This window comes from Stenella coeruleoalba (assembly GCF_951394435.1).
Source record: "Stenella coeruleoalba genome assembly, chromosome: 9".
Taxonomy (NCBI): Eukaryota; Metazoa; Chordata; class Mammalia; order Artiodactyla; family Delphinidae; genus Stenella; species Stenella coeruleoalba.
This window is the reverse complement of record NC_137155.1, coordinates 82,100,757-82,114,255: the sequence shown is the minus strand read 5'-3', so window position 1 is coordinate 82,114,255 and position 13,499 is coordinate 82,100,757. Positions and strand designations below refer to the sequence as shown.

At 51.2% G+C, this 13,499-nt stretch overlaps 1 protein-coding gene across 1 annotated transcript in view; it reads left to right on the top strand.

Moving 5' to 3' along the window:
• The window catches only part of KCP (kielin cysteine rich BMP regulator), a 43,837-nt gene that overhangs the window by 6,705 nt on the left and 23,633 nt on the right, over nucleotides 1-13,499 (top strand). Inside the window, exon 4 of the mRNA XM_079932321.1 lies at nucleotides 7,410-7,483. Coding sequence (XP_079788447.1) covers nucleotides 7,410-7,483 — 74 coding nt within the window. The remainder of the gene's footprint in view (nucleotides 1-7,409; nucleotides 7,484-13,499) is intronic.

The following is a 13,499-nucleotide window of genomic DNA, read 5'->3' as shown; positions in this document are numbered from 1 at the left end:
CAGCTGTCTCCCCCTCAGGAACAGGCCCAGGAGAAAGCATAGGGTCAGAGAACAGAGCTGGGTGGGTGGATGTGGGACTGCGGGGAGGGGCTGACCACAAAGCGGCAGCATGAAGTGATGGCAAGTGTTCTGCATCTTGATTTGATTGTGGTGATAGTCACACAACTCTCTGCATTTGCCAAAATTCACAGCTGTACACTAAAAAGAGTGAATTTCATTGTATGTGAATTAAAAATAAATAAAAATTTTAAACAATAAATGCTGGAGAGGGTGTGGAGAAAAGGGAATCCTCTTGCACTGTTGGTGGGAATGTAAATTTATACAGCCACTATGGAGAACAGTATGGAGGTTCCTTAAAAAACTAAAAATAGAACTACCATACAGCCCAGCAATGCCACTCCTGGGCATATACCCTGAGAAAACCATAATTCAAAAAGAGTCATGTACCACAATGTTCATTACAGCACTATTTACAATAGCCAGGACATGGAAGCAACCTAAGTGTCCATCGACAGATGAATGGATAAAGAAGATGTGGCACATATATACAATGGAATATTACTCAGCCATAAAAAGAAACGAAATTGAGTTATTTGTAGTGAGGTGGATGGACCTAGAGTAGAGACTGTCACACAAAGTGAAGTAAGTCAGAAAGAGAAAAACAAATACCGTATGCTAACACATATGTATGGAATCTAAAAAAAAAAGTTCTGAAGAACCTAGGGTAAGGACAGGAATAAAGACGCAGATGTAGAGAATGGACTTGAGGACATGGGGAGGGGGAAGGGTAAACTGGGACAAAGTGAGATAGCCACGTGGACATGTATACATTACCAAATGTAAAATAGCTAGTGGGAAGCAGCCGCATAGCAAAGGGAGATCAGCTCCTGCTTTGTGACCACCTAGAGGGGTGGGACAGGGAGTGAGGGAGGGAGATGCAAGAGGGAGGAGATATGGGGATATATGTATATGTATAGCTGATTCACTCTGTTATAAAGCAGAAACTAACACACCATTGTAAGCAATTATACTCCAATGAAGATGTTTAAAAAAAATAAATTAAATAAATAAATTAATAAAAATTTTAAAAGCCATTCAGAAGATCCAAATTCTAAATGTCAAGACATTTTAGGAATGACTTAACAAATGTATTTAGCTTGTAGTTTCCTTTTAATGCAAGCAAAAGACCGATATAATATAAATATGCCTTAAAGATCTCTAAGTAAGTTTTAAATAAAAATTCTAAATAATTTAAAAAAGAAAAGCAAAAGAGCGGGTTCATCACAGAGAGACAGGGGTGGCACCTGGCCCCTACCCTCTCCGTTTCTCCCTCCCTCCAGCCTGGATCTTCTGGGCTCTTCCCCTGGTCGTCCTGCTATACCTCTGCTGACCTCCTCCCACTCGCAGGAGGTTGAGTATTGCCTCTGGGGTTTGATGACTTCTATCAGGCTCCCTGACTGCCCCAGGGACACAGAAAAAGGAGCTACCCTCAGTGTGGGTGGCTCTAGGTAAGAGGCGTGTGAGGCAAGGTTGTGGCAGGACACAGGTGGAGCTAAACGGAGGCAAGTTTAGAACATTTGCAGAGATGTGAACAGGATTACGAAAGCCACTGTGAAACTTCCAGGCACCCAAGGCCTAGCATCAGCAGGGAACTGTCACCACCCACAGAGTGGCTGTCCTCCAGGACCTGTGGCTGTGCAAGATTGGGGGCTCTATGGCTTCCACTCTCCCACCCTCCTATTTCTTGCCAGTGCCTCCCCTTAGCCAAATCCACCCAGAATCCAGAGATCAAGGGAGCCTGTGTCATGCAGGTCCAGCTCAGCCGCTTTGAGGCATGAAGTAGGGCAGAAAAAAGCAGAGGGTGGTGGGGACAGGGGGCAAGAGGAGAGAAAGCAGAGCCACTGGGAAGGGAGGACTCTCATGGGGAAATTGGGAGCATACCCTGGGCCCATGGTTACCTCAGGCTTCTACCCAGGGACAGCCAGGCGTCCCAGCTATTCCAGGGTGGGAGTTCCTAGATGAATGAATGAATGAATGATAAATTTGAAAATGGATGAGTGACAGAAGGAATGGGAATGGGCCTGTTCCTATTGGCACTAAGAAGGAGGTGGATCCTTTTTCCCAGGATCCCCACCCTTGCAGGCCTTTAAGGACTATTTCCAGAATACCCACTTTGGGGCCCTACACAGGACCCTGAGCAAGAGAAGCAGAGGCCATGGGCTGGGCAGGACAGGGCAAGGTGGGCCATCAGGTACTGGGGAGCCTGCAGGTCCTGTAGGATGAAAGGCTTTGCTCCTCCTCCCTCACACTGGAAACCTACTCCCGGGCTGCCTCCCGTCCTGCCCCCCCCTGCTCCCCAGGCCCCGCCTTCTCCAGCTGGGCCACTCAGGGACATAGGCTGGGTTCACAGGGCTCAGTCAGGCGTTGGTGCTGCAGGGGTGGGGGGAGGCACAGCAGGGTGGAAACCAAGGGACCTGTCACCCTGATTCGTACAGTGTGCGCGTCTGCGGAGCAGCAGCCAGGATCCCCAGAGCGGGCCTCCTGGTGGGAGGAGCAGAGCCTGGCCTCGGACCCCTGCGTGCTCTCAGAGTACCCTGGGAGGTAAGGCAGGTGGTAGCTGATGGGGAAAAGGAGGGTAGCCACCATTCCCACTGAGACCTGCCCCGACAACTTGTTGGTCCCTGGGGGCTGAGGGGAATTGTGGACCAGCTCCGGGGTCTACACCGAGAGGTATTCCAGGTGCAGGAGGAAGCAGCAGGGGCAATTACCAGGGGAGCCTGACCACAGGACCACCAATAAGCCACGCCCAGACCTTAGAACACGCGTTTTCCTGGATCTGGACATCTGTCCTGACTCATAAAATCTGAGGTGACCCTGAGGACTGTGCAGCCCCACAAAGCTCCATCAAAGCTGCAGCCTCGGGGCTTCCCTGGTGGCGCAGTGGTTGGGAGTCCGCCTGCCGATGCAGGGGACATGGGTTCGTGCCCCGGTCCGGGAAGATCCCACATGCCGCGGAGCGGCTGGGCCCGTGAGCCATGGCCGCTGAGCCTGCGGGTCCGGAGCCCGTGCTCCGCAACGGGAGGGGCCACAACAGTGAGAGGCCCGTGTACCGCAAAAAAAAAAAAAAAAAAGAAAAAGCTGCAGCCTCTCTATCACTGGGACTGCCACCCTGTGGCCATCTCAGTGCCTCGGTCCTCCCTCCTGTGCCCCATGTCCAAGGCCATCCTTCTTCAGGCAACTTTCCTGCCCACACGCTCTGCCCAGGACCTTCCTGGGGACAACTTACCCGGATGGGACAGGAAGACAGTATAGTAAACTGTCCAGAGGTAAGCCCTAGAGTAGCCATTAAGAAAATAGAAAAAAAAATACAGTTAAAAAAAAAACTCATTAAAGGAATAATAAAAATGTTATACTAGAAAATATTCACTTAATGCAAAATAAAGCAGTCTAGGCAAAATAGAGGAACAAAAAGGAAATGATATATTTAGAAAGCAAGTAAAATGGCAAATGCAAATACAACTATATTAGTAACGTGAATGGATTAAAACAAGATCCAACAAGATACTGTCTATAAGAGACATACTTTAGATTTTTTAAAAAAATATTTATTTATGTATTTTTATTCGGTGGCTGCATCACGTCTTAGTTGCGGTGCGTGGGCTTCTCTCTAGTTTTGCAGTGAGGGCTTAGTTGCCCCGCGGTACGTGGGATCTCAGTTCCCTGACCAGGGATCAAACTGGCATCCCCTGCGTTGCAAGACGAATGCTTAACCACTGGACCACCAGGGAAGTCCCACAGACATACTTTAGATTTACAGATACAGAAAGATTTAAACTAAAAGAATAGAAAAAAGTTTTATCATGCAAACAGCAACCATAAGAAAACTGGAGGGCTATGCTGTCATCAGACAAAATAGGTTTTAAAACAAAAAAAGTAACTCAAGATAAAGAGGGACATTTTATAATGATAAAAGTGCAATGCATCAGAAAGGTGACAATTGTAAACATAAGTGCACCTAACAACAGATCCATACCTCATTCCGTATACAAAAGGTAACTCAAAATGGATCAAAGATCTTATATGTAAGAGCTAACACTGTAAAACTCTTATAAGAAAACACAGGGTTAAATTTTTCTAAACATAGACTAGGCAATGATTCCTTAAATATGTTGCCGAAAGTACAAGCAACAACAACAACGAAAAAAAACAGATTGGACTTTATCAAAACTAAAAACTTTTGTGCTGCAAAAAAAAAAAAAAAACCATAAAAAATTAAAATAACCCACAGTATGGGAAAAAATATTGACTAGTCATATACCTGATAAGTGACTTGAATCTAGAATATATAAAGAACACTTACAACAAAATAATAAAAAGACAAATAACTCAATTTTTTAAATGGGCAAAGGACTTGAATAGACATTTCTCCAGAGAAGACACATAAATGACTAATTAGCTTGTGTAAAGATTTTCAACATCATGAGTCATTAGGGAAATGCAAATCAAACCACAATGAAATACCACTAGGATGGCTGTAATCAAAAAAATCAGATAATAATAAGTGTTATCAAGGAAGCAGAGAAATTGGAACCCTCATATGTTGCTGGTGGGAATGTGAAGTGGTACAGCCACTTTGGAAAACAATTTGACAGTTCTTTAAAAGGTTAAATGTAGAACTACCCTATGATGCAGCAAGTCCACTTCCAGTAATATACCCGAGAGAAATTACAGCGTATGTCCTCACAAACACTTGCCCATGAATCTTCACAGCAGCATTATTCATAATAGCCAACAAGTGGAAACAACCCAAATTCTATCAGCTGATGAATGGATAAAGTATGGTACATACTTCGGTACATACACATTACTTGGCAACAAGGAATGAAGCATGGATACATGGTGAAACATGGATAAACCTTGAAAACGTTACGCCAAGTGAAAAGCCAGACACAAAGGATTACTTATATGAAATGTGGATGGGTGGTCGCCTAGGGCTGGGGTACGGATGGTGGTGGGAAAGAGGGGGTGAAGGCTGCAGGGTATGGGGTTTATTTGGGGATGATAAAATGTTTTAAAATTGATTGCAGTGATGATTGCACAACTCTATGAATATACTAAACTATTAAGTTATACTCTTTAAACAGGTGAATTTATGGTATGTGAATTATATCTCAATAAAGCTGTTACCAAAAAAAAAAGCCAAACATATAGGAATTTGAGGTCACTACTCTGTGCCAGGACATCTGGTGCCTCATTATGGCCCCAGCTGTGGTTTTGACCCACTGGCCTCTACTCCCTTGCCATCTGACCCCCTCTCTTCATACTACCCGGAAGGAACAGCTGCCACTTCCCCTCCCTCAGCCCCTGTCTAAGATCTTGCTTGTCTCACAACTGTGGAGTGGGGCTATGGTGCTGAGTGAGATCAGGTCCTTGACCAGAGGCCCCATGGCAAGTCTTGGCCCAAACTCCTGCAAGACTGTCTCTTCTGTCTCTAGGGGGCCTCATTCACATCATAGCCAATGTGGCTCTATTACAAAACTTTCCCAGCCAATGGAAGGGAGTATTCTGTCTTGAGAAGCTGCACTTTTCACTAATTTGCACAAAGTTGCCTTACAGTCTGAATATGCGCTGTTCTATACAGTAGCTACTAGCTACATAGGGCTATTTCTATTAAAGTGAATTAGAATTAAATAAAAAGTAAAAATTCAGGGGAGTTCCCTGGCAGTCCAGTGGTTAGGACTCCACGCTTTCACTGCTGAGGGCGCGGGTTCAATCCCTGGTCGGGGAACTAAGATCCTGCAAGCCACGTGGCACGGCCAAAAAATTAAAAAAAATAAAAATTCAGATCCTCAAGTGCACTAGCCATATTACAGGGGCTCAGTAGCCTCATGGGGCCATCATATTGGACAGTGCAGATATAGACATTTCCATCATCGCAGACAGTTCTGTTGGACTGTGCTGCTCAGAACCACTGGAAGAGGCTTTGTGGGATCTTGAGAGCAGGACCATGAGGGATGGGAAGAAGCGAAATGGGTGGGAAGAAGAGGAAATTGCAGGCAGGAAGCCACACATATCTCCTCCCCTCTTTGCCCCACCCTCTTAGCTTCTCCAAGCCCTAATGGGATCCCCAGGGAGCGGTCTTTGAGAAAAAAAGATAGTCAGAAAAGAGACTGGGGAAACCCCAGGTTCTCCAGTGGGCCCAAGGTTGATTGGCAAGCTTCCCTCCAGGCTGGAGAGCCTCGTGGCTTGGAGGTCCCTGTGTGGCGCCTGGAAACGTTCTGCCAATACCCCCCTCCAGGTCCTGGCTCTGCTGCGAGGTTCAGATATGCACTCTGATTGCCCTGGTCTTTCTTTGCCAAAAACGAAAACAGAAAAATGCACAAACCCTCCTAAGATCCCAGCAGGTTCCATCTGACAAGGAAGTACTGCGTTCCGACTGTGATATTAACCTGTGAGTGGTGTTGGTCTAGTGTGTGAGCTGACACTGGTACTTGAGTAGGCATGCTGCAGCTTGGCACAGTCCCTGGAACACAGTGAGGTGGACCCCTGAAGGCCTTTTAAGGGGCAAAGCAAGTCCTTCCTGGAAGGGGGCTGGCGGCCTAGTTATTCTGAATTGTGGGGAGAGGTGGCCAGCTGTGGGGTACAGCTGTGGAATTAGAATCTCAGATCGGGGCTTCCCTGGTGGCACAGTGGTTGAGAGTCCGCCTGCCAATGCAGGGGACGCAGGTTCATGCCCCGGTCCAGGCGGATCCCACATGCTGCGGAGCGGCTGGGCCCGTGAGCCATGGCCGCTGAGCCTGCACGTCCGGAGCCTGTGCTCCACAACGGGAGGGGCCACAACAGTGAGAGGCCCGCGTACCACAAAAAAAAAAAAAAAAAAAAAAAGAATATCTGATCTGTGATAAACAGCACATCCCCGCCCCCTGTCCCCCTGCTGCAGTTGCTCAGCTGGTCAGGTCAGCCGGGGTAACCTTCTCCTGGGGTGGACATGATGTTGTGAGCAGGGAGAGAGGGTCCTAGGGGAGTAGGGAGCTGGAGACAGGAGCCACTGAGGGAGGTGACTTGGGGGCAAGTTGGTGACTTGCAGGGGCAGATGGGGATGGGGGTTGGGATGCTGCACAGCCTGTTCCCAAATACCACGTCCAAACGACATCACGTGGTGCACACACGCTTGCACGCGGTTGTGTGGGCCACGTGAAGGGTGTGGAAGGACAGACCTTGTTACCATTGGTTACACCGGATGCGAGTGATGGGCAAGGAAGGGCTGGAGCAGGTGTAATGATGGGCTTTGCCTTTATTCCTTTGTGGTAGCTTATTTCATTTGTTACAACTGGTGTGACTTGAAAGGTCAAAATTTAAGTACAAAATTTAATCATTTACTAACCCCTTCTCTCCCTCCCTCTTTACAGCAAACTTTTGCTTCCAGCCACCAAAGGCAGAGGGAAAACCAAGCTGCTGCTATTGACAGTACAACCTGAAGGAGGTAAGGAACAGAAAGTAACTATGTTGGGATCGTCTGTGTACCAGGTGCTGCACATGCGTCAAGCACACATCACATGCTTGTTGCCTTAATAGACTCTCCCAGCCTACCGTAGCGGTTATTACTTCCTTTTCCAGATGAAAGATTTTGGCTTAGGGAGGTAGAGTAACTCAGTAGAATATGTGGTAAGGTTAGCATATCAGCTAAGGGCCCAGGAGAAAAGAGAATTCCCCTCAAAAGGGTTTAGCTAAAGAGAACTTAAAGGAGGGACCATTTACCGATCTGTAGACACGGTATTAGAGAATCACCAGGGGGCTTCCCTGGTGGTGGTCCCCCAGTGCAGGGGACACAGATTCGAGCCCTGGTCCGGGAAGATCCCACATGCCGCGGAGCAACTAAGCCCATGTGCCACAACTACTGAGCCTGTGCTCTAGAGCCCACGAGCCACACCTACTGAGCCCGCGTACCACAACTACTGAAGCCCGCATGCCACAACTACTGAAGCCCGCGTGCCACAACTACTGAAGCCCACACGCCTAGAGCCCATGCTCCACAAGAGAAGCCACCGCAATGAGAAGCCCGCGCACTGCAACGAAGAGTAGCCCCCGCTCACCGCAGCTAGAGAAAAGCCTGTGCGCAGCAACAAAGACCCAACGCAGCCAAAAAAAAACCCAAAGAGCAGCAGCCAACCCACAGCTGCAGCCAGTTTAAAAAAAAAAAAAGAGAGAGAATCACCAGGGAACTAACAATAGTAGGGAGCCATTGCCACTCCCTGGACTGAGCGGATAAGGGGAAGGACTAGTGGTACCATGGGAGCTGTGCTGAGCAGAAGGAGGCCAAGAAGAAATACCCCAACCGCTCTCCTCCCCTGCCCTTCAGGCCCCGCCTGCACCTCTCATTGGCTGACCCAACAGGAAGCCAGAGGGCACGAAAGCCAGAGCGATGCCGTCTGTAGGGGGTGGAGAGGGAGAATGAATGGAAGAGGTAGAAAGGGAGATCAACCAGCACAGACAGTCAGTGGTGGAGCAGGATTTGAACTCAGGACTCACTGACTCTAAACCCTGGAGCCCTTGTGCTGCCCTCCGGAGCCACGCACGCTACTGTGCCCACACACCCGGCTGGGTCCCAAACACCACTCCATTCATGGGGACATCCTGTCAAATAAGGACTCAAGCCTGGGCCTGAGATATTCCTTCTTTCTCTAGCCAGAATGTTCCTGTTCTAAAGAAAGTACTGGATTTTGGTGAGGATGGTGGCATCTGGTTCCACTAGCCCAGCAGAGAAATGTGAGCCCTTTATTCCAAGCCTGACGTTTGAGTGCACCTGCGGTCGGTCGTGTGCTCATGCCCCTCCTTCTGCCAGCATCCACATTCCCCTTCCCTTAGTCTGGGCCGGGCATTCTGGCCATCGCTATTCCTGATTCATTCATCCCTGTATTCCTGTATCTGGCTCAATACCTGGCAGCAAAGAGGCTCACGGTGGAAACTCAGCTGCTCTCCAAATAACACCCTTTCCTCTGGGCTCTGGGATTTTATTTCACAGAGCGAGTTTTCCAGACGCTTCTGTACCTTCTGTTGCAGATAAAGAATGTGAATATTGCCTTTTCAGGTTGGGCCTCAGCGGGAGATGACGATGATGTCAATAAAAATAATAATATATTTTGGGTGTTTAAAATGTGCCACACACTGTAAAAAGATTTTTATACTCATTGTCTCATTCGTCAGACACCACGTATGCAAATTCTCTCAGCTGCACCTTATTCCAGTTCTCCACAGTCTGCAAGCGGCTCTGCACAGGTGTATCCCCGTGGCGTCTTGCCTCAGGCCCTGGCTATAAATCTCTCCTGTTGGGCTTTGGAATTTCCCTGTTGCACCCTCGTAGCCCACTTGAGCACTCATTCACACCTAACTGGGAGCAGCTAATGCCCTCCGGTGTTACCCTAGACCAGCGGGGCACTGGTGTCAATGGATAAGTGCTTCCACTTTCTGGCTGAGCTGCTTTCGTACAGATGGTCCTGTGGAATTGGACACACACATGCCCACAGCAGCGACCAGCTACTCCATAAGGCAGTCTTGTATTGGCTTTTCATCCTTCCCCGTCTTGCTCTCCCCACCCCTCATTTCTGCTCCCTGGAATCATATTCCAAAACTTGCATGTAAGCCTTTGTCTCGACAATCCTCGTAACAATCAGGATGGAGGTACTATTATTATCCCCACTTCACAGGGGAGGAACCTGAGGCTTAGCAAAGTTTAGTAACCTGCCAAAATCATACAGCGGGTAAGGGCAGGGCCACTGAAACATTTAGGAAGGAAGGAGAGGGTGTGAAATGCTCCTCTCAGGAGAGGGAGATTGGATTTACCAGGGAATTGTAATAGAATTTCTGGCAGTCTTGTGTGTCTGTTGAGGCTTGTGGCCATGAATTTGAAGCAAATCCGGTCACCCAAGGGCTGGGATGTTCTCCAGCGATACTCAGGTGCTCCGACAGAGGCACTGTGGGAGGGCAAGGGTGAGGGGTTGGGCAGAGCAGTAAGCAGCTGGGAGCCAGGGTGACCAGGGGTGTCGGGGGGCTTGGGCTCCTGGCGATGATAAGGCATGTGGGCCCTGGGACCCCAAGGACCTGGCATTGAACCCAGGCTCTGTGGTTTACTCCCAGGATGACTCTGAACAGCTCACCTGACTCTTCAGATTCCTCATCTGTAGAATGGGAATAAAGGCACCCTTGCCCGCATGGCTGGGGGGACAGTTAGAGATCCCGTAAGAGAAGTAATAAGAGCTAATGCCTACGTGCCCAGCCCCGTGCTGAGTGCACTTTCCAGCGTTAAAGCGGGTGCTGTTAGAGCCACAGGTCACAGAGAAGAAAAATTAGCCACTGTAAGTTGAATGACTTGCCTGAGGCCACAGAGCAGAAAGCCTGAGACTCAGGATTTGACCTGGTAGCCCTCACCAGAGTCTGCTCTTAGCCTCTCCTCCACCTAGCCTCCCAGGAGACCTGCCTCCTAACAGGCACCATCTTCCTTAACCCTGGTGGGAACAGAGCTGCCACTTCCTAGCTCCTTTTCCAGCAGCCGGCTGGCCCTGGCTTTCCTCTGCTCCTGTGAGCCTAGCTCCAGGCCAACTGAGGCCAGGTCTCAGCACTGGCTCACATTCTCCCCGTCCCCTGCCGCCAACTGCTCAGGGCCTATTAGGGGCCCACACTTCTGAGGAGAGACACTGCTTTCCCTTAAGGTGCTTGGAGAGTGGGCTCGAGGGGCCTTTAGCCCTGACTTGGGCTGGGGGGTGGGAGCAGGGAGCAGGGTGGCTCTGATTTGCTGGCCTTTGTGGGGAGGAAGACTGCTCTGGCGGGCTTCACGGCTCCACCCTCCATGTCCCTTTGCCTGTGAGCTTGGGGCCCATCCCCACCTCCCCTGCTTCCAGCTGCACTGAGGAGTTTCCCAGCCTGGTGGCCCACGTGACCAGCTTCTCTCACTTCCTCCCTTTGGCCCCCTCCGCCTGCTGAGCCCAAGGCCCAGCCCTGCCCCCGGCCCAGACTCACCCCCCTACACACACACACAGGCCAAGCCTGAGCCCAAGAGCTGGAAAATGGGCTGGAGAAGAAAGGCCTTGACATTTGGGGCCAAGCCTGGGGCTGCCAGGGTAGATAGGGATGGTGAGTAGAGTCCAGGAAAGAAATGTAGAAGTGGAGAGAGGAGACCGGAAGCGCCCTTGACTTCGGAGACCTGGAGCAGCACCTCTTTTTTGTTTGTTTGTTTTGTTTTGTGTGTTTTTTTTTTAAACCCATTTATTTATTTATTTATTTATTTATTTTTTGCGGTACGCGGGCCTCTGACTGTTGTGGCCTCTCCCGTTGCAGAGCACAGGCTCTGGACGCGCAGGCTCAGCGGCCATGGCTCACGGGCCCAGCCACTCCGCGGCATGTGGGATCTTCCCAGACCGGGGCACGAACCCGCGTCCCCTGCGTCGGCAGGCGGACTCTCAACCACTGCGCCACCAGGGAAGCCCCGCACCTCTTGTTTTTATTTATTTACTGAGCACTTAGTCTGTGCCGACCACTACCCTACCCTAAATTCCTCATCTATCTAGTCTCTCTTAATCCTCACTGTAAGTTTATAAAGTAGCTGTTATGATCCCCAGTTTACAAACAGGGAAACTGAGGCAACTAGAAGTTAGAGGCCCAGTGGAACTGGCCGAGCAGGGATTTGAACCCAGCTCAGTTTGCTTCTCCTGTAAACAGGTGAGGAAGGGAACCCCAGGGTGGCGAAGTAGCCCAAGGGGCTCGGAGACCAGCTGTCCCAGAGCCCAAGGGTGATGGGTTTGTGGGGCTTTTAAAGAGCCTGCTCTTGGATCACGTGCAGGAGAAGTCGCCCCCAGCCCCTCCCAGCTTCCTGCTCTCCCGGGGGCTCCCCTGCACCTCTGAGCCAGGTCTGGGGTCAGGATAGGGCTGGGCCCCGGGGTCGGGTCGAGGTGCCCATCAGGAAGGCAGGCGCCATGGGGCGGGGTGACAGGCACCAGAAGCCCTCCCTGAACAAAGGCTGGGTGGGAGGCGGCCTGGTGTTTCCACACCCCGCCTCTCCCAGCGCCTGCTGAGCCACGACCCGTAGTCAGCAAGGCGGGGCAAGCATGGCCAGGGCCGAGGCCGCTCTGCTGCCCCTCGTCCTGCAGCTCACGGGCCTGGCACTGGCCCCGGGGACCGGCAGAGGTAGGTCGGGGCGCCGAGGGCTTGGGGGCAGCCAGGCAGGACCTCACCTCTTGCTCAGCCCGGTCTGAGGGAACGGCTGGGGCCGGGGGCCGCCTCCCTGGGCCCTGCCTCGGGGTGCGTGCACCTCCCAGGCCAGCCTGAGTCCTCCCCGTCGGTGGAGGAGCCAGCATGGTCGGGGCAGCACGGAGACTGTGGCATGGGGTACCGGAGCAGGACGGGGCTTCCTGCTCTGGCCTCAGGAGGAATTCCTGCAGGCAGCGGTGGGGGAGAGTCCGCCCTGGAATCTGGGAGTCTGAAGTTAATTATTTGTCTTGAGAAAGGGGAAAAAAAAGAAGGCCCGCCATGGGAGCTGACTTTGAGTCTCTGTGTCTGGCTTTCATCCAGAAGGACAGGCAGGAACAGAGAGGTCAGGGCTGGGACTGTGCAGGGGGGAAGGGAGGGGAGCAGGTCCATGGGGAGCAATCAGGCTTTGTGCAACAGGAGCTCTTTCTGCAGGTCTCTCCAGGCAAAGGACCGGCCCGATCTTCCCTGAGGGTCCCAGAGGACCCTCAGCTTCTCCCCGACCCCTTTCTTGTGCCTGCTTAAGCAGGCCTGGAGGGAGTGGCCTGAAAGGAGGAATCATGGTGGAGCGGGGGTGTCGTGCTGGGGTGGAGGGTTTAAGATACTGGGACCCCATCCTTGGCCGCCCTTCATGGGGCTGGGAAGGAAGTGAGGTACAGGGGCCATACCAAGACAGAGAGCCATTCCAAGTGACAACACCCTGCCCAAGGTAGGGGTGTGGGCGGGGGGCGGGGGGGGCGTTGCAGCGTGGGCTGAAAAGATGAATGGCACTTGGGAAAGCTCACATTTGGACTTGCTGCTGGGAGCCTGCAGATGTGTGATTTAGAAAGGCTGTGAAAGGAAAAGAGGAGCACGTGGAGGCAGGGAGCCTTCAGCCTCCTGAGTGGCCACAGAGGGGAGAGGAGAGGAGCTGCGGGGGTGTTGGGGGATGACCGGCTGAGACCAGAGACTGATGGACTTTGGGAGGGGTACAAAAGAGAGAAGCTGAGCCCCAGATTTCTGGGTAGGTGGGGATGGCATTAACCAAGCCGAGGAACTCAGGACAAAGCAGGTTTGGACAAAAGAAGACAATTTAGGTCTTGGACGAGAATCTTCAACCCCCTTTGGGCGGGGGAGTGAGCAGTATTGTTCCCCTGCTTCACGGGGCTAGTGTGCACGAGAAGCCCTTTTAGCCACCCCCAGGCCCAGCCTCACTAATGAACTGCCTCGGTGGAAAGACCCTTCCCTCTCCCTCCACCCCTTCCTTGTGCTCACTCACTTGC